Here is a 23,644-nt window from a genome sequence, read left to right as displayed (position 1 = left end):
TATTTTTAAATGGCAAAAACTTAAAATACATTCGGAAGTCATCATCAAAACACTTATAAATGTTTTTGTACACATAAATGATACAATACATGCTTTTATAAATTTTGTGCCATCAATAGAACTTGCAAACAAAACATTGGAATTGAAATACATATGATCTATTTTACAATAATTTGCAAAATGTCGTAGCTTAACATTTAAAAATGAAGGAAAGTACAAAACATTGTTAAGAAATGGGTTAAAGCAACACACATTATTGTATATTTGTATAAAATAGAAAAGTAATATTTTAAATCAATATTCAAAATACTAAAATCTGTTAAAAGAGAATAAAAACCATGAAAATTCGAGACAAGTGGTAAAAATTAATAAAAATTTGCATTTTTGACTTACTTCAAGAAATAATTAAAGAATTTCATTTAACTGTCCAGGCAAAGATCACAAATGAATTTAGCATATTCACAATGGGATGTACAAAGTTCATGGCACCACTGAAAACATTTTGTACATTTTACCCACTTCTCTCCATGACGGTCAGCAGAAAAAGGTTTGCTCAAAAAGTACAATTAACATCGTTCTCACTGTCTTCGTCATAAGTTGAAACAAGTGAAACACAATCACTATCACAACTAGAAGAGTCAGAGACAACTTGTTTCTTCTTTGATCGTTTAGCTGCTTTCGCTGTTTTCTTAGTCTTCTCTTTGAGAGTGGATGTAGATGCCTGTACTACTTCAACTGAAGATTTTGATGTAAGCTTACTCTGTTGAGATGATGGATCACATGAAGAAAGATCCAAAGCAAGTCTCTTTCGCGATTTGTTTGGTTCCTTGTGTTGAGATGTCTTACTTGCATTTCATTTCTTTTGCTGAGCTTCTTGTACGTTACCCTTATGTGGAGTTCCTGTCACCAGAATTGCTGTCCCACTTCGGTTGGTGTAGATAGCTGTATTATTGGCACATCTCGCAAGTCTTTCGGACTGACCACTGGTTGTACTGGAGTTTTTTCTGCTCTCCTATTTTCAGTTACGACTTCTGGGTTTAGGGTTGGAAACTGATCCTCGGTAAATATTTCTGGATTGAACGGAAAGATTACTGTTTTCTTGAAACAATTTACTGCGGTTTGCAAGGTTGCAGCACGTTGGTAACCCTCTGCAAACAGTTCCGCGACCTGCAGCTTTCGCACAACCCTGTTTGGGTTGTAGGCTAACCAATTTTCAATGGCTTTGGCGTAGTACGACTTTAAGGGACACATGAATGCAACATCGAGTGGCTGTAACTTATCTGTCGAGTGAGGAGGGAGACACACGATTGAGACATAATTTTCACGAGCTTTATCAATGTCGTCTATGTTCCGTGTGTGGGTAAAATGCCCGTCGAGAACAAGTACCACTGGTTTCTCCTTCGATGGCCTAACAATTGAAATGAAATGGTCAAACCATTTAGAAAATAGGACTGCAGTGATCCGGCCCGACTCACTACACCCACCAATCGTCCCTGCAGGAGCTCCATCAAGTAGTTCAATTTGCCATTTTTTTGGGGGGAAATATAAGCAGTGGTAGAACATACTGCCCTGCAGCAGACATGCATGTCACAGCAGTTATTGTCGCTTCTCGTTCGGCTGAAGAAAGCTTATGCACTTGCTTCTTTCCTTTTGCTGTTACAATTATACTTGCATTGTGCTGGACGATGGAAATACCTGTATCGTCTACATTAAAAATTCTTGTTCCATCAAAATCTATTTTTTCTAGCTCTTTTTTCAAAATGCTAGAGGAAAGTGTCTACGTTTTCTTTTTTGAAACCTTGGATTCTTGCGATTGATAAATTCTGAGGTCGCCTTATTGTAAGGCATGGGTTCCTTTTAAAGAAAAGTCTCTTCCATTTCAACCCTGCGCTCTTTGTCTCATTTGAAAAGGGATGTGGTAGATTATTCTTTAGTGCTAACTGATGAGCCATTCTCCTCAGATCACTGACTGTCAATCCATAGTAGTTGTTTTCCATCTCCAAGCAGTATTGGACTAACAATTTTTCCATTGCCTCTGGTAGCACTGGGTGTCTTCCAACTTTCTTTTGTACACATTCCTCAGCAGACAGCTCTGATTTGACATAATCTTTCAGCGTCGCTCTTGGAACATTAAATAACTTAGATGCTGTTTTATAGCCCATAGTCTTCTCTTTTACAGCTTTCACTGCAGCGATCATAGTCTTTATTCCATGTTTTCCCATCTGAAATGTATGAAATAGGCCACAAATCGCAATTCAAGCTGTGTAAGGACATACAGTGAAAAGCAAATAAACAACCGTTAATATAAGATATATTTTCCCCTTAATAATACAATGTTGCTGTATATTAACAGATTACAGAATACAAAATTATAATTATGTATGTAAAAACCTTATAACTTGTAGAGAAATATTGTTCTATATAACAAATTCAGCTCTGTGCTGTTTAATAACATTTAAAAAAAGGTTGGAAATTAATATTTCTTCAAAAGCCTGTTAAATAATGTGTAATTAATAATTATTTATAAAACTTATGCTGGAACATAGGTCTGTGTGATATGTATGGCACTGGATTTAATTTTTAACAGCCTTTGAAACACTGGTCTAAATTTCGTCCCCAGGACGAAATTAGGCACTGTACATGGGGACGGAAATTGGACAGGTCAAGTCTTTCAAAATGGCCGTCTGTCTCTCCCAACACAAACACGAACAGAACGAAATGGCACATGAATATGAAAATAGAGGTTATAAGTGATACATTGCTATGTTGAAGCAAAAAAAAATAGCTTACCTTTCAATGGAATATGTCCTTGAACAAAGTACAATTAACAGGTTTTTCTCTTTGCTATAAAATATAAACTTAAATTACTACACAGAGCAGAAAGCGACCCGCTTGCGCGCCTTACTAGATGTCTACTGCGCTGTTCTCTCCGAGTTCCATCGACTTCCGATTGAATGCGGCTCTTACTAGTCCGGAAACCATGGGGGACGATATTAGGTCAGGGGACGAACTTCGGGCATCTTACCTTATTTGAAGTAGTATCACGGCAACGATTGATTGATTTATTTGTTTCAAGACTGTGGGAAGAAAATAAGTAAAGGAAATACAGGCGCAATCTATTCCGCTGGGATCAGTTCCATGTTGTCAAATGCGTGCACGCCCACTGTAGGCTTGGTCGAGGAGGGGAGAGACGCACGCCTCGCGAATAGTCTGGAGGGCAAGCGGCGCGAATCGCCCTCCTCGGCTCCCTTCGGCCACTTCCGGGTCTGTTCGGCCCTTGGCGGCGACACAGTGCAAGTGACCAACCCCCGCATGGTAGACTCTTTTCTACTCTGCCCAACACTTCATCCAGACCATCCTCTGTCTCCTATAAATTCCTCCACGTAATGCATGCCAATTTGCATCCCGCATGAATGCGTCCAGGGTTTTCCCTGTGTCTATGCAGGTTTTACCTGGGCCCAACCTATCTCTAGTTATAGTTTAGATTTAAGAGTGAGGGGAGTTAGTCATGGCGCCAATCGTTGCCATGGCTGGCCAATCCCCTCCTAGCACATGATGCATGCGACCCTCTCCCTGCATGGCTAATCCCAGCATGACTAGGCGTATAGGCTTCGGCCTGAGACGCACCTAGGTCCCTCCCTAACCCGGACCCCTCCAAAATACACTTATTTTTAGTTAGGTTAGAAAAAAAATTAGTGCACCCCAATGTTCCATGATCATATGGAATATTTCAGTAGCTGTCATTAAAAATTTATGCATAGAAACACTGCGTTACTGAGACTACCACCAGGATAAAAATGAAAATGGTTAAACAAAGTTGAGGATAGTATATCTTTGTGGACAAACCATTAATTCCGTGAAGTAATCAAGTGAATTTAGAGTAGTGGAAATATTTTTATTTTAACAGGGAACCATTTTGATGCTTCAAGCCATTCTCTTCTAGTGCAGTTTTTGTCGAAGACAGTGGCAGTTCAGTGACACAAATGCTTTCGAATCTCTCTACAAAAATTCAAGGTCACGCAGCTTTTGTCAGACCCCATCTTTATAAAATTTTCATAAAAAAATAATATTTTAAATCAGCGCTAAAATATGAAATTTGTACTACAAACGATTCTAAAAGAAGGAAATATAAACCTCAGATTCTAATAGCAAGAATTAAACAAAGCGAGGGAAGACAAAAATAAGACAGCAACGGGCTCGATCAAGTCAGAAATAACGTTGAACATAAATTGTATGAAAATTATAATAAAAACTGAGGTCTTGACATGATTAAAAAATTGGGCGTTAAACATACATGTTAAAAAATGATTAAAGGAAAACGATAAAAAAAGTAAAGTTAAATAATAAAAATAAAATAAATAATACACATTTTTCCAGTTTATAGTCTACGTGCTTAGGTAAAAGCGACAGACATAGCGACGTCAGCCCGCGGGAGAAGATAATTGCAAAGCCTGCCAATCATCGTCGGTGGAAGTATTACTAAATTGGGGGAGGGGGGGGTGAGGGCAGTCGTGCACCTGGTCGTATGCTGTCTACTAGCTACCCATAAACATGTCTTAGCTATCAGGGCAACCGAGTCGTTCTTCCTTATGTTTGTGGCGGAATGTTTTTTACCTGATCTATAGAAGGTTCCTTCACCACGTTTCGAACGAACCTTAGCACAGGGGGGCACTCACTGCGTTGTGCGTGTGTTGTTTTATAAACACGTATTTGTAACTGCTCTACTGGCTTTCTCCTTGGCAAACCACGGCTATCTAATAACGTGGGCGTTAGTTATGCATCTGAACAACCGTCTAAATAACCTTGCTCTGTTTTAGTTTTTTTTTTAATTAACGTCGCTGAATGTAGAGAAAATAAAACCCTTCCGCAAAAATAACCTTAAAAAACCTTTATATAAATAAACTTGAAAAAATCTATAAACGCAATTTATATTTCTAATATTTACAATAAATAAATGTTCTAATGATATGGATCAGTACTCAGTATCAATCACTAAAGTATAAGATTTTAAAGCACATATATATTTTTTTTGTATGTATCTTTTTTCCATCCTGTAAAAATTTAGTTGCATTGTGAGCTCTAATCGTAAAAATTAACTCTCATCGTTGTTTCATAATGTGCCTAAAGAAGTATAACTTCAAAAAATTATTATCATTGAGCTGTTACTAAACTAGAGGTCTTTAAATTTTCTAATACATTTTAATTGATCTGTCCGAGAATAGTTCTAGTTAAATTTCACGATTATATGTTTTAGTGTGTAAAGCTATCAAATAATTTACCCATGAATATAAATTATGTTTTTGTGACGCAATAGTGCTCTTTATATTTTGTTTTATTCTTGAATAATATTTGTGTTTATTGTAAATTACAGATTTGATGTATATTTGCTAAGTATGAGCAATTGTTGTGTCACTAGAGTCAAATGTCGTATCATCCTCAATCTTGTTAGCTGTCTTGGCAGCCATTATTAAAATTCATAACTGTCTAAAAGATTCGGAAAAAATTCTAAATAACATAAAAAAATTTTATATGATATACATGAAATGCTTATTTTAGCTATAAAATACTTATTTTATTTTATTGTACCTCAGTTTAACATTTTACCATACTATTCTAAGTCCTGATATCAATAATAGCGGAGATTACAATAAATAAAATAACAAATTATTTTTATAAAAAAAATATTTATCACGTAAATTACATTCTATTACAGGAATACTTGCAAAAGTTAGCAATCTCATAATCATTAAACTGACTAATTTTCAGTTCCAATCGGTTCACCGCAGACAACGTCCAACGAGATCCTGTTCCTGTATAGTCTTTTTTATTCCAGACACGGTTTCTTGATTCTGTGTTTAACGGACTGCTTCACTTCGTCGGAATTGAAGTTGGTAGAATTCATTTCCTTGAAAGCACTCTCCTTAGCTTGGCCATCGATCGGCTCCGTTTTACCGTGTACGCAGTCCAGCCACAAGTTATATTTTAAAGATCAGTGAGTTGCTACTTCTTCAGTAAGCTGATTGATTATGTTCTACGTGATATCGCTAAGAAAAGTGCAAATGTCTTCTTATTCAGTAAAGGTACTTAGACAACAGTAGTCTTTCAAAATTCTACCAAATGCAGTTTTCAACATGTGAAACCCATTCTCATTTACCTTTGATGCACCAAGCTCAGCCTTAGGTTTAGATTCATGTCCTGGCGTCGACGCAATCGGTTGCTGAACAGCTGTTTAGCTACTATACATCGTACGCATACGAGTTTGAATGTCCGCAGTAGTCAACTTCGCAGCTTATCGCATGTCGTCTCAAATTATCATTACGAGTAAACCAAACATGACACTTATCGCGACGAAACTTCACACGAGAAAGATTCTTCAGGCATTTGTTTTTCCTCTCTTGTCTTTGGCATCATGTGCAAATGCGAAGGACATATCGAAGTAGCTTCCAGGATGTCTAGTCGATGACTTCTTCCTGTCAATGTAACTGCTATAAACTTAGGCTTATTGTAGGATATTTGGTTCTTTTAACGACAAAACACTTTGAGGAATTTAAAATATTGAACTATTGGACTTTTGATCGGAAAAATTTACCCAAAAATGGGAATTTGAGGGTTTTTTTTTTTTAGTTGTTTTGATGGAAAATTTAAAAAAAAATGGAAATTTTGATTTATTTTAGCAAATTTTGGGTCAATTTTGGCGGATATTAAGTCGATTTGAAGAATTTTTAGTCAATTTTAAAGTAAATTTCAAATATAAAGGTCAATGTGATTCAATATGGCCACCATGATGTTACAATCCAAGGTGGCGCCCGACAATCTTCAATTCACACCCAGCGCCCAGCAGCAGACGCGCGTCGAGAGCGTGGATATAAATCTAACCGTAGGGGAGAAACTCTTAAGCCCAGGCTGAGGCCTAGTTTCTTGAAGTAGTTTCGGGCCAACCCGCTAGATAGTAGCTTTCATAGTATATAACTAACATAGCTATATAATTGATTATGAGAATAAATGCATAAGCTATTATCAGGCGAACAAACCAATGAAAAATGATTCACTTTCTTCTGGTTGCCACATATTTTGTGGTGTGGCATACCAGAAATTTTGCACATCCTACTCATTTATATAGAACTAGGTTTTTTTGTTATTAACAAAACAGCACAGTTTAAGTCTCTTGTACGAAGCAATTATTAGTCGTCAAGTACTTAGTTAAATGAACTTTGGATTTGAACCTCCCGCCAGAGTTGTTTTTGCTAGTAGTTATGTACCCACCCGATAGATAGCGCCACCTGTGTTTCAGTTTCCGCTGTGAGAGTGGCACTTCTATATCTGCCTCCTTGTTCTGTGGTCGTCCCGCCCAGGTGACCGCGCGTGAAGGGGAGGGTGAAGGGGGGGAGAGAGACATAAAACAAGGGACCGGCGCCCCGCCGGACGCTGAATAAACCACTCGCCGTCCGGCCGCCCGCCACTCGCTGCTTCCCGGTGAATGTTTCATGCCGCGCGCCGCGAGGGCTGCTCGGGCCGGTAAGAGCGACGCTCGCTGGTGCTTCTGGCGCGGCGTCGCCCTTAAGCGCAATGTCTTCTCGTCGTGCGCAGGCCAACTGTAGCATCACATGGCGGAGAAACGAAGATAAGGATGAAGTGCGCCTCCCTCATGTGCTTCCAAGAATCTGCGCTGGTTATTTCATGCCTAAAAATTATTTTGAGGTCATATGTTTTAACCATTTTCAATCTAAAAAAAAAAAAAACGTTTAAAAACGAAATCCGGAAACAGAACTTCTCATCCACACTCGGCGCATTATTAAATCCTTTTTTTAAACAGACACCACTCGGATATCTTTAGTAGCTTTTTAATCACGTGGGTTTTTTCCCCCCTAACGCCCTGACTTGGTGTTGGGAGCCTCAGGTAGTGACGTGGTTTATTCCCGCTGCTCTCCTAGGGGAGGCAAGTAAGCATTTCCCTCTCCATTCGTAACTGTCCCGAGTTATCAACGTGAATGAGCTACAGGAATTACGACAAGGCTCCAGAACTCAGACAGATACAACATACGCTGGGAAAAAAAAAATTGGCGCGTTCATTTCGCGGTGGGCTGAAATTCAATTCGTTCTTACAACTTTGTGTAGCTTCTACTGGAGATGGGTATCATCTCGTTCGACTAGGAGGCACCCCGACGTTACTGGTGTGTACTAGGCGAGGTGATTCTGTAATGTCCCTTCATTGCCTTCCGTATTGTTGGGGGTGCGGGTTCACAGAACATCCTATCATGAATCCGGGAAGGGGTGAAAAACCTCAAATCAGTAAGATGAGACTACCATTTTTTTTTTTTTTTAAGTTTATTGAAGTGAAACTTCTTTGGGTGCTATGAGAGTAAAAAAAAAAATATGTATAACATAAATTTACAGAAAATGTATTATGTCTAGATATTTTTGACATAATTAAATGTAACCAAATTCTATATATCTTTTTTTAACTTGTAAACTAATAAACCAATTTTTAAGTATTTAAAACTATAAAATATTTTTAGAAAACTAAAATCATGGAGTTATGAACTGTCAGAAGATGACATGCTGCAACTTTTAACCTCGTCATCGCCATATATTGTACGCCCAAAACATTAAGGAAATGGTGCTTGATGACGTCTTGTGATGGTTAATAAGTATGAATATTATAATCTCCGTCGTTAAAAATAAGTCAATATTATTTTTAAAAGAAGTCATAAAAGACTGTGTTCACGACAGGGCCCCCACATGGCCGGTGCTACCATTGCTATGGCAACGGGGCCCATGGGTCTAGGGGGCCTGAGAAGGAAAGAAAAAAAACTTAAAACAAATAAGTAGACAATTTTAAATAAATTATAGAAAACAATTAAACAGTAAGGCCTAAATTTAGTTACCGATGAAATATTACACCAGAGTAATATTATTTGGAATATTCTGTGCATACAGAACGTGTCTGAGTCTACAACTGTGAGTAACAAAACCACCACCAATTCACGTGACACCATGTTGACAGTGCAGAACACACTCATTTATTTGCCATTATTCAAAATCAATTTACGTTGACAATCGAAACACTGTCTTAAAACTAGTTTAAATGTGTTTTAAAGATAATTGTAAAAAGGTTAAAAAAATTATATATAATTAAAACAATATACATAAAGGAAAAAAAAATTTATCTCTGTTAGAAAAAAAAGGGGGGGGGGGGCATCATAACTTCTAGCAACGGGGCCCACAGAATGATGTGGGGGGTCTGGTTCACGATGCAAAACACTGTATTATCGCCAATGTTTTGGGCCTCTAACCAATATGGCGCAACAGTTATCTGAAGGGGAAAAAAAAGGCCACGTGATCGTGTATTCCCTGGAAAGAACGGTGCGGAGGCGGCATGTCCCGCAGTGGTCGCGGGCCGCGGACGGGCTGTGCTCTGTGCAGATCCGCCGCAGGTGTCCATGCAGCTGGGGAGCACCCTGGACGCCGACCACATCAAGGAGGGCGACGACGTGTACTTCGAGTGCGGCGTGCGCGCCAGCCCGCGCGAGCACCGCATCCTCTGGCTGCACGACGTGAGTCCCGCAACTGCCGCGCCGCGACAAACCTTTCAATACCTTCATTTAGCTTCGTTTAACATATCAGAGCAGAAATGTCCGTGTTTTAAAACTTGTAACTACATTTCACTATGATTATTTTTAGTTTACCAAATATTTCAGGGAGGTAAGGAGGGGGGGATAGAATCACTTAACCCCATTGTTGGCTTTCATTTTTTTTTTTTTTTAATTTTTGTTGGTGGTAATCAAGGGCTTACGCAGAAGGGGTTCTACACCCCCCTTCCTAGTAGCCTAAGAAATCTTTTTAAAAAAATTGGTTGTCTGTAAAGTCGGTTTACGGCCGATAGTTTAACGTGACAACGTCATAACAAAACATTGATGAAATGATTGCATACTGTTACGATCGCGCTTGGCTGCAGTGCATGGCATCGCCGCACTCGTTCGGCCTGTCTGCGCCCCCTTCCACCCGCATCCTCTCCCTGGTATCTCGTGTCATACTATCCCGCTACATCCTGACCGTCGCAGCGCGCACCTGCCTCAGATCGGGTTACTTAAAAGAGGCCGCACTGCGGAATAAAATGACTCAGACGCCTTTATCGGCGTTCTTAGAGCAGCCACCGCGTCCTTCGAGGACTCACGACGCGTTTCTGGGCATTTCGACGGCGAAGGTCGCGAGATATCTCGGAGACATGCCCGATTGTTCTGGATGGGAACCCAAGGGCTATTTAAGGAGGTTGGGCCGACCTTCGAGTCAGTCAGTCAGGAGTTCAGTGGGGAGTTCTCCCGCGGCGGAGTTTCCGGGCGATAGTGCCGCGGGTGCGGCAGAGTGGCGAAGTCCTTGGACGAAGGTTCCAGGGCAGTCAGTCAGTCAGAGACTGAGTGGGAGTCCTCCCGCGGCGGAGTTTCCGGGCGATATAGTGGCGAAGTCCTTGGACGAAGGTTCCAGGGCAGGGAGTGAGTGAGTTCAGTGGAGTCGGGAGTTTCCGGGCGATAGAGTCGCGGGCGCGGCGGAGTCCCGAGTGAAGTGGCGAGCGAGTCGTCGAGTGGGATCTCGGCGAAGGGTGTGACGGCGGCGGCGAAGTGCGGCGACGGAGTCCCGCGGCGGAGACCCACGAGGGGTGCTGCGGCGAGAGTTGCGCCGGAAGTGCGGCCCAGCGAGGTGTGTGAAACGAGTGACTGGGGAATTGACATTTCTTTAAGTGTAATTAATTATTTGCTAATTTAGAAGATTATTTGTAAGTGTCAAGTAGTGGTAGTAAATAAAACTGTGTGTGTGAAATAAAATCTATTAATTGGGCTATCCTTTACGAACCCCTTGTGGTAAATCGTAACATTTTGGTGTCAGAAGTGGGATAGCCCTAATTAATAGATTTAGGATTCAGTTAGAGTATTAGAATAAAAGTTAAGGATAGAATTTAGTTTACGAGAATATAGTTAGTGTTTAGAACTTTAGTGAATTTGAAATTCTCTAGAGTTAGTTTGAGTATACTGTAGTCAGTGTTAGTTTTGAATGTAATAGAGATATTGTTAGTTTAATAAGAAGGTTCGGCTAAGTCATTTAAAATTAAGAACAGTATTAGAAAAAAATTATTTAGTTTGTTTAATTAATAAATTCTTTAGAGAGAGATGGCTGCTGAAGAGTTAAGTGTAGAAGATATCAGGAAGATAAGGGTTCTCCTGGAAGAAATGGTGAATGACATGAGGGCATGGAGAACCAGTATGAAGAACTCTGCGAAAGAAGTGAAGAATGAAAATAATGTGGGTAAGGACCATCATGAAGAAACGAAGAGCGGGTCAAACAATAGCCTAGAGGAAATGAAGAAGGATCAGAATGAAATGAAGAATGGCCAGGAAGAAATGAAGAATGAAAAGAAGACCGAAATGAAGATAAACCTGGAAGAGAACAGCCAAGAGAAGAACAGCCAAGAGGAGACCAGCCATGAGAAGACCAGCCAAGAGAAGAACAGCCAAGAGAAGACCAGCGACGAGAAGACCAACGACGAGAAGACCAGCGACGAGAAGACCAGCGAAGAGAAGACCAGTGAAGAGAAGACCAGTGAAGAGAAGACCAGTGAAGAGAAGACCAGTGAAGAGAAGACCAGTGAAGAGAAGACCAGCGAAGAGGAAACCAGCCTAGAGGGGAACAGCGAAGAGAACAGCGAAGAGGAAATTAGCCAGGACATGATAAAGATGAAAGAAGAACTGAAGAAAAGAACAGAAGTAGTGAAGATGAGTTACAAAGTAAGGAACATTGAAAAAGAAGAAATGAAGGTAAACGAAAGAGAGAGAGGAAAATGCTAAGAAAAGCTGAAGAAAAGCCGAGAAGAGAGTCAAGAAGAGATAGAGAAGTGCAAAGAATAAACGAAGAAAGACGAAAGAGAGAGGGGAAAATGCCAAGAAAAGCTGAAGAAAAGCCGAGAAGAGAGTCAAGAAGAGATAGAGAAGTGCAAAGAAGAAACCAAGAAAGACCAAGATGAGATTCAGGAAGACCAAGAAGAGGTGAAGAAAGACCAAGAACAGGGGAAGAAAGACCGAGAAGAGAAAATGAGAACACAAGGAGTCATGAAGAGGGTACAAGGAGAAACGAAGTGCAGTCCAGGTGAGACACAGAAGAACCAAGAGGGCACGAGTAATCAATAAGAGACTCAGAAGAGCTGGGAAGAAATGTTTTGTGAACAAGTAGCTACGAGAGAACAAACAGAGAGAAAAAGGGAAGAAACAAGCGAACCATTGGGAGGCAACGAGCAATGCTCTCAAGAGAATCGGGTCCGTCCAAGGCAACGATCGGCCCGTCTCGGGCAGCTGACTGAACGACATTGGTCATCAGCAACGCAGAAGTGTCACTGGGTGACGAGAGAAGCAACATCTACTGCGAGAGAGGGTTACCTGGTGAGACTGTACAGCCCGCGATGGAGAAAAGGCAGGAGGCCTAAACTTCGAGTAGCATGGGGACCTCCAGGAGGAGATGCATTACCTGTTCGGGACGAACAGGTTTAAGGAGGGGGCAATGTTACGATCGCGCTTGGCTGCAGTGCATGGCATCGCCGCACTCGTTCGGCCTGTCTGCGCCCCCTTCCACCCGCATCCTCTCCCTGGTATCTCGTGTCATACTATCCCGCTACATCCTGACCGTCGCAGCGCGCACCTGCCTCAGATCGGGTTACTTAAAAGAGGCCGCACTGCGGAATAAAATGACTCAGACGCCTTTATCGGCGTTCTTAGAGCAGCCACCGCGTCCTTCGAGGACTCACGACGCGTTTCTGGGCATTTCGACGGCGAAGGTCGCGAGATATCTCGGAGACATGCCCGATTGTTCTGGATGGGAACCCAAGGGCTATTTAAGGAGGTTGGGCCGACCTTCGAGTCAGTCAGTCAGGAGTTCAGTGGGGAGTTCTCCCGCGGCGGAGTTTCCGGGCGATAGTGCCGCGGGTGCGGCAGAGTGGCGAAGTCCTTGGACGAAGGTTCCAGGGCAGTCAGTCAGTCAGAGACTGAGTGGGAGTCCTCCCGCGGCGGAGTTTCCGGGCGATATAGTGGCGAAGTCCTTGGACGAAGGTTCCAGGGCAGGGAGTGAGTGAGTTCAGTGGAGTCGGGAGTTTCCGGGCGATAGAGTCGCGGGCGCGGCGGAGTCCCGAGTGAAGTGGCGAGCGAGTCGTCGAGTGGGATCTCGGCGAAGGGTGTGACGGCGGCGGCGAAGTGCGGCGACGGAGTCCCGCGGCGGAGACCCACGAGGGGTGCTGCGGCGAGAGTTGCGCCGGAAGTGCGGCCCAGCGAGGTGTGTGAAACGAGTGACTGGGGAATTGACATTTCTTTAAGTGTAATTAATTATTTGCTAATTTAGAAGATTATTTGTAAGTGTCAAGTAGTGGTAGTAAATAAAACTGTGTGTGTGAAATAAAATCTATTAATTGGGCTATCCTTTACGAACCCCTTGTGGTAAATCGTAACAATACTTTTATGAACAAAATTGAATCATTTTTATTGAATTATCACTATTTTGTATGGATACAAAGAAGGAGTGAAATTAAATCTACAATTTAATCGATAAATTTACTTTTGCACTCATTAATTCAAATATGTTTAGTACTTTAACGAACAGATTATTTTAACTATAACTTTTATACATGTTTGCTATTTAACTTCTTCCAATCTGTGTTATCCTGTTAAGGATAGGACGATGATAGGAAAAGTAGGAAACGAACGGGAGTGTTTCAAGTTTAATGTGCCTCGAAAAAGTCAAATCGATGGTTGTTCCAATCGAGTGGAAGAGAGATAGATGCGGCGCAAGCGTACAATTATCATAACGGGACACCACGTAACGGGACAATTTGCGTAATGGGACACTGTTTCGTGTGTGCAGCCGGCGTTCATCGTTTATTTGACGTCACGTCAAAAAATCTATCATTCCCACCAACAAAGGACAGAACTTGACAGCAAACCCCCTCCCGGAATGTAACTCCGCGTGGGTCCCCCCTCCAGGGAGCGGCGGTGACGCAGAACATCCCGGCCGGCGTGATCGTGAGCGCGCGCAGCCTGGTGCTGCAGAGCGTCTCGCGCAACAGCAGCGGCTCGTACGTGTGCAGGGCCGCCAACAGCGAGGGAGAAGCCAGCAGCAGCCCCGTCCGCCTCAGGGTCCGCTGTGAGTCCGCCAGCTCCGAGCACGTCATTATACCTAGTAGTGAACTACAGCCGCTCCGGGGACAGGCTTCGGAGCGTGGAGCGGGCCGCCATCTTGGATCTCGCTCACACATTGTTTACCTTTCGCAATTTTTTTTTGTAAATGGAACACAAATATTCGTGTAAAATTTCAGATAACTGTAAATTTTTACATTTACATGAAAACAACATTATATTCCTACAAAATAGTGTTCGCATTAATACTGTGTTTGGATTCTTACCTGTTGTCCCAGTACCTCCAATAGTTAAAGTTATTTGTAAACCGTTCCCTGAATTGTTTTCCAGTATTAACTGCGCACATTAAAAAGCATCATAAAACAAAATAAATTACAATTGTGTGGTGTTCGATTATCTTTTCCGTGGTTTATATATATATATATATATATATATATATATATATATACACGCTTGAATGAAACATGAATTTAATATAAAATTATGCGCCAATTTCGTAAGAGATGCTTAGTATTGTTCAAAGTTTCCTGTAGCATAACAAACTATTTTTTGGAAACTGATTTCCAAAGGAATCTTTTATAAACCTACAAAAAAATGTTCTCTCTATTGAATTAAAATTCCTCAAAATGACACAAACAAGTAAAAAATTACCGGGTAATAAATAATTCCAAATCCAAACATAGTAGACTCTTTTTTTTTTTTGCATATACTTTATTGCTGCTTCAGTGACGGACAAAATCGATGAAAGCGCAGACATAATGACAAGAAGCCAAAATCAGCCGATGTCAAAATTCCGTGGAAGGAACTGGAATGCATCGTAGACTCATCGTTAAATGTAATATACTAATTACATATTATTCATGAATGTTATAGGCCTAAGCCGTGTCGGACACATTCACAAAAAAATAATTGTAAAAAAATGTTACATGTATGATTTACTGGGAAATTCATGTTTGGTTTTGATTTTGAAAGATCATTTTATTCCACGATACATAATTGTTACATCATAGTAACTTCAGGATACAATATACACCATAGCACACTAGACATAACTCCAAACCTTTTTTAGGTCTCTTCCCTAATATTGTATATAATATTTTTTAACTGGTGGCCATCATCTTATGTCATTTTTTTTTTGTGGGAACGATAGTTAAACAGGGAAAGTTAGCCTAAAAACTCATTTTGACTGGAATAAGAAATTAAGATTTATACTGCAACATTATTCATGCATTGTTTTATTTTTAACAGGTAATCAATGATTTTTATTTTAAATTTTTTAGTAATATTATCTATTATGTAAGTAACCTGATCAACAAAACTTCCAAACTTAAAATTTACTGGTTTAATAAAAAGCATTGCAGGTCCTTTTATAATTTGCTTTATTTTACACTTATTTGTATTGGTTACATGTATATTAACTCTATTTTTTATTTTACTTTGTTTTGTTTCAATTTAATTTTACTCCTGTGAAGTGAAAAATAAATATCTACATATATGTTAAAATTCGATTAGAAAAATATTCTATATTTCTAAATATTGTGATATTCGATTCGAATGGAAAAAAAAAACTGTATTCGCATAAGTCTAGTCCCTAGAGACAAGATTATTTGATTAATTGCGATAAACCCGAAATAACACCGCATAACACTAAAATGCATTTTAATCCAGTCGGCTATATAGCACCTAAATGCAAGTTATATCAAGAAATTAAGTAGCATTTAACCAAAACTTAATTTAAATAATAAAAAAGGACTTTTTTTAACGTTTGAAACTCAAGTAATGTCGTAATTTCTGAGCCAAAAATTGTACCTAAGTGCTTGGATCAGAAAAATTAATTTGTTTCGTTGTGCATTTCTTATTGAATCAGCTTTAAACCATAAATGCTCACTAATTGTTTTTTATTGTTCTGAACATAACGATTTTAGACCAATTTATAAAAAAAAATTATTTTACCGTAAAAATGCAGAATATAATTTTTTTTTGCTCCTATTTTGTTGGTGAGTAAGAATTACAAAACAGATTTCATCCAAATTAAAAAAAATAAAAAAAGTAAATATCGCAGGCTTTCGCGGCCATTGTCTGGGTTTGCTCGGCTTCTGGTTTGTAGCCGCATCGAAGGCAAGATGTCATCGTAAGGTAACCGAAACGCCGGTGATATGTTCGCCTCGGAGAACCTCTATTCCGATTTCTTATTTGCTGGTAGTTATGGGCCCGCCCAACAGATAGCGTCACATGTCGCGTGAAACATGGTTTCAGTTTCCACTGTAAGAGTCGCACTTCTTTATTTCGCTCCTTGTTCTGTGGGCAGTCGCGCCGGCCTGCCGCAGCGACGAGGCGCGCGTGGTGGGCGCCTCCCCGGGCGAGACGGTGCAGCTGCGGTGCGGCGTGGAGGCTGAGCCCGCCCCCGCCGCCTTCGAGTGGCGGCGCGGCCACGGCGGCGGCGGCGGCGGCGGCGGCGAGGCGGCGCGGCGCCCCGGAGACCGCCTGGACTACGCCGTCGCCTCGGACCGCGACTACGGCAGCGTCGCGTGCTGGGCCAGCAACGCGGTCGGCCGCCAGACGGAGCCCTGCGTCTTCCAGCTGGTGCCGGCAGGTAGCGTCGCTACACGTCCTGTTCAACATCACGCTTCGTAGTTTCATCTAAATATTATTTTTTTTGGACGTGACAACGTCTAATAAATCGATGAACGCCGGCTGCACGCACGAAGACGTGTCCCGTTACGCACATTGTCCGTTACGCTCGTTGTACGCTTGCGCCGCATCTATCTCTCTTCCACTCGATTGGAACAACCGTCGATTTGACTTTTTCGAGGCTCATTAAACTTGAAACACTCCCATTCGTTCCCTACTTTTCCTATCATCGTCCTATCCTTAACAGAATAACACAGATTGGAAGAAGTTAAATAGCAAACATGTATAAAAGTTATATAGTTAAAATAATCTCTTCGTTAAAGTAATAAACATATTTAAATTAATGAGTGCAAATAAAAGTAAATTTATCAATTAAATTGTAGATTTCATTTCACTCCTTCTTTCTATCCATACAAAATAGTGATAATTCAATAAAAATTATTCAATTTTATTCATTGAATTATGCAATAATTTCATCAATGTTTCGTTATGACGTTGTCACGTTAAACTATCGTCCGTAAACCGACTTTACAGGCAACCAATTTTTTTTTTGTGGCATAAGTTAAAATTTATTTTAATGCAGCTTAATTTAATGACTTCACATTCATTTCAGCTCTCCGTAGTATTTTAATTTGAATTTCCTTGTTACACCCAGCATGTTCTGTATCACAACAGTGCCAGATTAGCCTCTGATTTTTGCCGGATTATGGAACGTCAGTATTTTTTTTTTTTTTTTTTTTTTTTTTTTTTACGAGAACACCAAGTGTGATAATGTGATATTTGAATTATAGACATGTCCCGATTTCAGGCAGCTAGCTCTCTGGGCAGATGATCTTTAACATCCTCCCTTCCTTTCTCAGTTTTTTTTCCAAACATCACAAAATTTAACAAATTCAAGCTTTTTTATCATAAGTTTTAAAACAGCATATTATGAAACTAAATTCTGAGGGTTCTCAAAGACATCGGAATTTTATCCTCCTTTCTGTTCTTCTTTTAATTGTAGGATTTTACATGTATTTCTGAAAATCAAATCATTACTGTACCTTAAAAGAAATAACTTATATTTCCCATATCTCAATTTTTTTTTTTTTTTTTGCGTTACAAATTCTCTCGCACCTCAAAAACTGACACACTGGCCAAATGCCGCTTGGCTCGTTTGAAATAGGGGCCAGATTGTAGGTATTCCACACTATAAAACTGGAAACTGAACAGAAATGTAAACAGACCATAATAACTAACTCCAAGGGAACTAAAAATGACGGTGGCTCAGTACCGTATCCTGGCGGTCAAGATGAACAGCTGAAATCCACCTGAAAGCGAATGGCACAATTGGTGCCGGATTACTGAATGTGCCGCACCATATGACGCCTGATTAAATGACTTTCATTGTGTATGGTGTGTTTATAGAACCATGCATTTTTCGCATAAATATTTCGAGACTAGCTGAGTGTTAAAGTACTGTAGCATCGTCTTGTGTTTTGTGATTGGTCAGATTTCTTTCGGGTTCATGTAAACGTCGCCACACGAATCACAGTCATTCAATGAGGAAGCAAACACGTCCTGAATGGCTTGACCAAAGAAGACAATTGCTTCTGCAATCTAATGAATATTCGGATTTTTTCAAAAAAAAATACATGGCTCTTTGTATTGACAATTTTTTTGCAGTCGCGTTCTCTAAATTTCCCCGCAAAGGGAAATTTTGATTTAATACAATTTCTTGGAAATACACCATTGCAGTTTTGCACTGCTTGTAATGGAAACAATTCAAGAATGCAAATTAAGAAATAATAATGAAAACATTAACTCACAGATAAAACGCCCAAATCAGTTATGTCAAACAGGTTAACCCAACCAAAACAGGTATCGTGGACAACACAACGATGACAGCAAAGCCTAACGCAAACAAACTTAAATATCAGACAGAACAAGAATTTCTTGGAAGTAATTTAGTCATGAAAAAAAAAACAGCACAGTCAGACACAGTAGGCTAACAACAATAAGACAGATTTCAACAATAGCAGTAAATGCAAGCAGTCAACAAAACCTAGACAACGCCGCAAACGTACGAACACAACGATGAATATAAACATATATTATGGACGACAGTTCCCGAAACGTCGCAAATATATTGTTGTAGGAACCGTACTGTGTTTCGTCGTTATGTTGTCCATAATACCTGTTCAGGTACATATTTTGGGTTTATCTGTTTGACATAGCTGATTTAGCCGTGTTCTCTGTGGGTTTATGTTGTCATTTTTTTTTATATATTTCTTAATTTTGCGTTTTTGAAATTTTTCCCGTGCCAAAGAGTGAAAATATGCAACGGCGTGTGTCCGAGAAATAGCGTGAAATGGTTGGTACAGTGCTGTTGGTACTAGTATCTCGCGGCTTGGTGGTCGGCAGTGAAGCCCAGCCCCCTGGAGAACTGCACGCTGCGCCTGGCGACCAACGGCAGCGAGGACGCGCTGCGCGTGGAGTGCGTGGCGGGCCACGACGGCGGCCTGGGCCAGCTCTTCGTGCTGGAGGCCTACGAGTCGCGCACGACGCGCCTGCTGCTCAACATGACGGCGCGGGACCGGCCGCTGTTCCGCTTCAACCTGGAGGACGTGCGGTCTCCGGGGGCCGCCAGCACCCGCCTGCAGCTGTACGCCGTCAACCCCAAGGGCAGGGGCGAGCCGTTCGTCCTGGAGGACATCGCCCCCGGGGACGCCGAGAAGAGAACAGGTGCCTAGGGATCGTCCATTAATCACGTGAGGCTCGATAGGGGGGGGGGGGGGGGGGAGGTGGTCGGTAAAAATCACGAAATATCACAAGGGGGAGGGGGGGTGTAGAGAGATATCACGTGTATTTATTTTTTTCGCCCGATTTCTACTAAACCGAAAAGCGACGCGTGACCTTGACTCGCCGTAGCCAGGCAACAATATCCCCGCCCGCCGCAACATGAGCCACCCGGCTCGGCTTGCCAGTCGCCAGTAAGACTGTGATTTTGGCGCCGAATACATGCGTAAATCACATATAAGCCTTTCCTTTATTATTTTTATGCCAGTGAGATTAAACCTGCAACCTTGATGTGTGTCTGGACATTTTTATGTGCTTAATTTTCCAGATTTAAATTAGATTTAAATTTTTTAAAATATTTTGTACCAAACAAATACACGTGATTTATTGAGGGGGGGGGGGGGAGTTAGTCTAAAACCTCACCATAAATCACTAGGGGGGAGGGGGGGTTAAAAATTTGCTAAAAAAACATCACGTGATTAATGGACGACCCCCTAGCGCTTCACGACAGTGCCGTGAAACGGTGTGAATTGAAACTGTCTGCTCAACAAATATTTGTAATAAAATAATTGGTTTAAATATTTTTTTCTATTTCGCAAGAGTAGTAGATATATATTGGTTCCTCCTGCGGCAGATTCCAGGCTGAGGTGTGAGATGCCGACCGCCAAGACGTCACTGCAGCCATCTTGAATACGTCACCGTTGCACGGTCGCCATGTTGGCTTATGTCGTCACGGCGTCCATCCTGAATTATATTATTGACCCTGACGACCTTTGACCTCAGAGGCCATCATGAATTTCGCCGTCTTGTAATTTTAGGCATTAGTGGTGGGAGGTCAAGTCTGCCGATGGCTTCCGTGAAGGACGTATCCGTCGCCATTTTTTTATCGAATGACCTCGCCGGATTCAAATCAAGGACTCCCATGACATAGTACTTTTAATTTATTTATTTTTTATTATTTTTATAAATTTTAAAAAAAATCCTAATTTTCTAACTTTAAAAAATACGAATTTTCAAGGTGGCGGTCATAACTAAAAGTGCAACGGTGACGTTATCGTTTAAGATGGCGGCCGTAAAGAATGGCGCAACGTTAGAGAGTGGGTCCTTCAATTGAAGAATTGAGTTTTTTTTTATGATTCTCTGAGCTGACTGTTTCTATTCACCTCGCTGTTTCTATTTACTCCGTTTTACGGTAATGGGTCAAAGAATTCACTTTTTCTCTAATCCAAATCTCAAATTCTGTTCATAAAAGAATGCCTTGAATCCTTGTCTACGTCTCAAGATTCTGGAATAAATATTCGAGAAAAACACGCAAACCTAAGTTCAGAGGAAACATTTAAGGGGCCCGCCTGATCAAGGGTGGTGAGGCGGAATGATAAGGTCAATTCTCGCGGGTGCTTCTAGGTTAGGTTCGCCTCCAACCCGCTGTCTTCTTGTCGTGCTTAGAGCGACTACGAGAATTGAGCGGTAACCATAACCTTAAATGGCGTAGAAATGAAAATAAAGGTGTAACGAAAGTCCCTTGAGTGCTTTCAAGATTCTGCACTGGATGTTTCAAGCCTAAAAATTATTCTGAAAAAACGGGTTTGAACTATTTTCACCGTCCTAAAAATACAGTTTTAAAATTAAATACGGAAGCAGAACTATTAATCCACCCTCATTACATTCCCAAATGCTTTCCGTAAACAGACACCACTCTTGTACTGTGAACAGTTTTTCAAGCGCGTGATATCTTCTGAAGCTCTGCACGCTGTGTGTGCCCGAGTAGGCGAGCCCCTTAACCCATTAAATTTTTACTTTTAAAGTAAAATAAAAAATCAGTACATGTTCCCTGTAATGCTAAACAAACATGCTATAAGAATTTTTGCTGGTGGCAACAACAATTTTTTTTTTTTTTTGGTGGCTTCTGTAGAAATAAATTATGTAGTCCTGGTCAACTACGTGGGCTCTAGCATTTGAATCTCCAAATTTTTCCTTACACAAATAGTTTTCTTTGAATCGAACATCAAATATCTCGAATACTAAAGCTTTGATGGTAATTGATGGTTTGAGTATTTGATTGGCTCGTCTCTGCTTAAAACCCAATAAACCTATTTCTTAGCAATCTCGTTTGTAACTAGCAAAAGCCATGTTGGTTATTTATTTTTTAATGGCGCAACTTCGGTTCAAGGGCTATTCTAGTAGATTTATCTCTACAGCTCTTTTATATTTGTTGTTCGGCCGAAAAATATTTTCCACCAGGTTTTTTTACTAAATGGTATCTGGAAGCTGTAAAATGTCACTCAAGTGGTCAAAATCATGGACATAATCATCATCATCTACAACAACTGCTTCCAGCCTGTGGCCAGGACAGAAAAGTAAAATGCCTCATCCCTCACATTGTTCCAGTCTTCTCTCTCCCTGTGTCTGGCTAAGGTTACCCGCTACGGCAAAGGAGTAGACCTTACAGCCAGCAACTCTTTTTCCCCTTTCCCCAAAAACAAAGTCTAGATACTCCCCTGCCTTACACTAATGTTCCTAAACTAAAAGAAACATTTTTGGTGGCCAGCCATGTTAAAGCAGGTTGCTCGTTCTGTAAGAAAAATAATTAATTATCCTGATTTTCGGTCAGCTGACAGGTTGTAAACCTGGCCGTGTTTGTGTTGAACTGCAATGCAGTGAAAAGGAAGCGCGCCCGAATGGACTGTGAGACATGGAACGACTTCCAGAGCCGATGGCCGGCGCGAGCGGCAGTGGACTGTACGCGGTGCCCTTGGCGGCCGCGCTGGTGGGCAGCACGCTGACAGTCGCCCTCGCCGTGTTCCTAGTGGCGACGATCTCCGCGCGGCGGCAGCACTGCTCCTCGCTCCAGAAGAGTGGCGCCCTCTGCCTCCAGAAGAGCGACACGCCAACTCTGCAGGCACCTGCCACGCTCGGCAAGCAGCAGTACGTCATGTCCTACACTGTCAAGTCGAAAGACCTGGCGGACAGCCAGCCTGATATCCTCAAGCCTTCGAGAGGTATGGTCCTTCAAGGTCAAACAGTTTTAAAACACCTTATTAATAAATTAAACTAAAAACCATACCTTTTACAATTTTATATAAATTTTATTTCCATTAATTATGAAATATAAACGTAAGCTAAAAATTAAACAATCAATTAAAAAGTTTCAAAATTATTTAAAGATTCAAACAAATTTCTTCTGTTCAGTTTCACAATTACTCACTCGTGAGGTCCACACTCGCTGATTCAAAATCACCTAATCATTGTCGCCCTGGGATGCAAACACCTTTTTCTTCTGCTACCCAGCACTCAACTCATCTCACTTGGAACAGTACTTTCTCTCTTACCCGAAACTTACCTGTCATCAATATTTGCTTAAATAGTGTCGAGCAGCCTGTCTAGACAGTTCAACAACCATCCATAAGAACATAACAGACTGCCTCACGCCTTCCAGAGGCTTCTCATTTGCAGCATAAGTTGCGCAGCATCGCGAAGGTAGCCATGAGCAGGGTCATAGAGAAAAACTAAGGACCCGGGGAAAATAAATGTATTGGGTTTCCTCTCCATCATTTAATATACAACATTTCAAACTCCACAATTAGAAAATTTAAAAACTGTAATTGTGATCTACGCACAAGGTTTTCAGTGAATTCTATTAACAAAGGACTTGTAGTTTTCGTCCTATAAGGGTACACCCAAATATTAAAATAATACTGAATCTCAACAGGAGGCCCGTTAGTGCCCAAGGCACTGGGATTTATCGTTCCTCCTGCCCCAGTCCATTCCTCTTGACGGCCCTGGCCACTGAAGTGTACCTAGGATGGCGACAGTGGCATCGAGAGCTGTCAGCCATCCCCAAAGTGTGGAGTCAGTGGCACGCCAGCGAGGTGAGGGTGAGGGCCCCCCCCCCCCTTCCCCCGCCACACAGCGAAACAACAGTGGCACGCATGCGCAGGCTGGACACAACACTTAACCCCTTCTCCAGTTGAGTTAGTTGGTTCCAAACAGACCTCTACGTTAAACTACATTCGGACAGTAGCTAAAACGACCAATCTGGAGAAAAACGTCGTAGATTTCCTTCTGTACAC

The 23,644-nt window shown here is 41.2% G+C and overlaps 1 protein-coding gene across 1 annotated transcript in view; it reads left to right on the top strand.

Moving 5' to 3' along the window:
• LOC134539874 (hemicentin-2-like) overlaps positions 1 to 23,348 on the top strand; it is a 98,339-nt gene extending 74,991 nt beyond the window's left edge. The window contains exons 11-16 of the mRNA XM_063382603.1: positions 9,424 to 9,554; positions 14,013 to 14,172; positions 16,474 to 16,758; positions 19,200 to 19,520; positions 22,283 to 22,573; positions 23,335 to 23,348. Of these exons, the coding sequence (XP_063238673.1) occupies positions 9,424 to 9,554; positions 14,013 to 14,172; positions 16,474 to 16,758; positions 19,200 to 19,520; positions 22,283 to 22,573; positions 23,335 to 23,348 (1,202 nt within the window). The remainder of the gene's footprint in view (positions 1 to 9,423; positions 9,555 to 14,012; positions 14,173 to 16,473; positions 16,759 to 19,199; positions 19,521 to 22,282; positions 22,574 to 23,334) is intronic.
• The last annotated feature ends 296 nt before the right edge of the window (positions 23,349 to 23,644 follow it).

The sequence above is a fragment of the Bacillus rossius genome, chromosome 1, assembly GCF_032445375.1.
Source record: "Bacillus rossius redtenbacheri isolate Brsri chromosome 1, Brsri_v3, whole genome shotgun sequence".
NCBI classification, from domain to species: domain Eukaryota; kingdom Metazoa; phylum Arthropoda; class Insecta; order Phasmatodea; family Bacillidae; genus Bacillus; species Bacillus rossius.
Note: the sequence above shows the minus strand (reverse complement) of the source record. Positions and strands in the feature narration are given on the sequence as shown.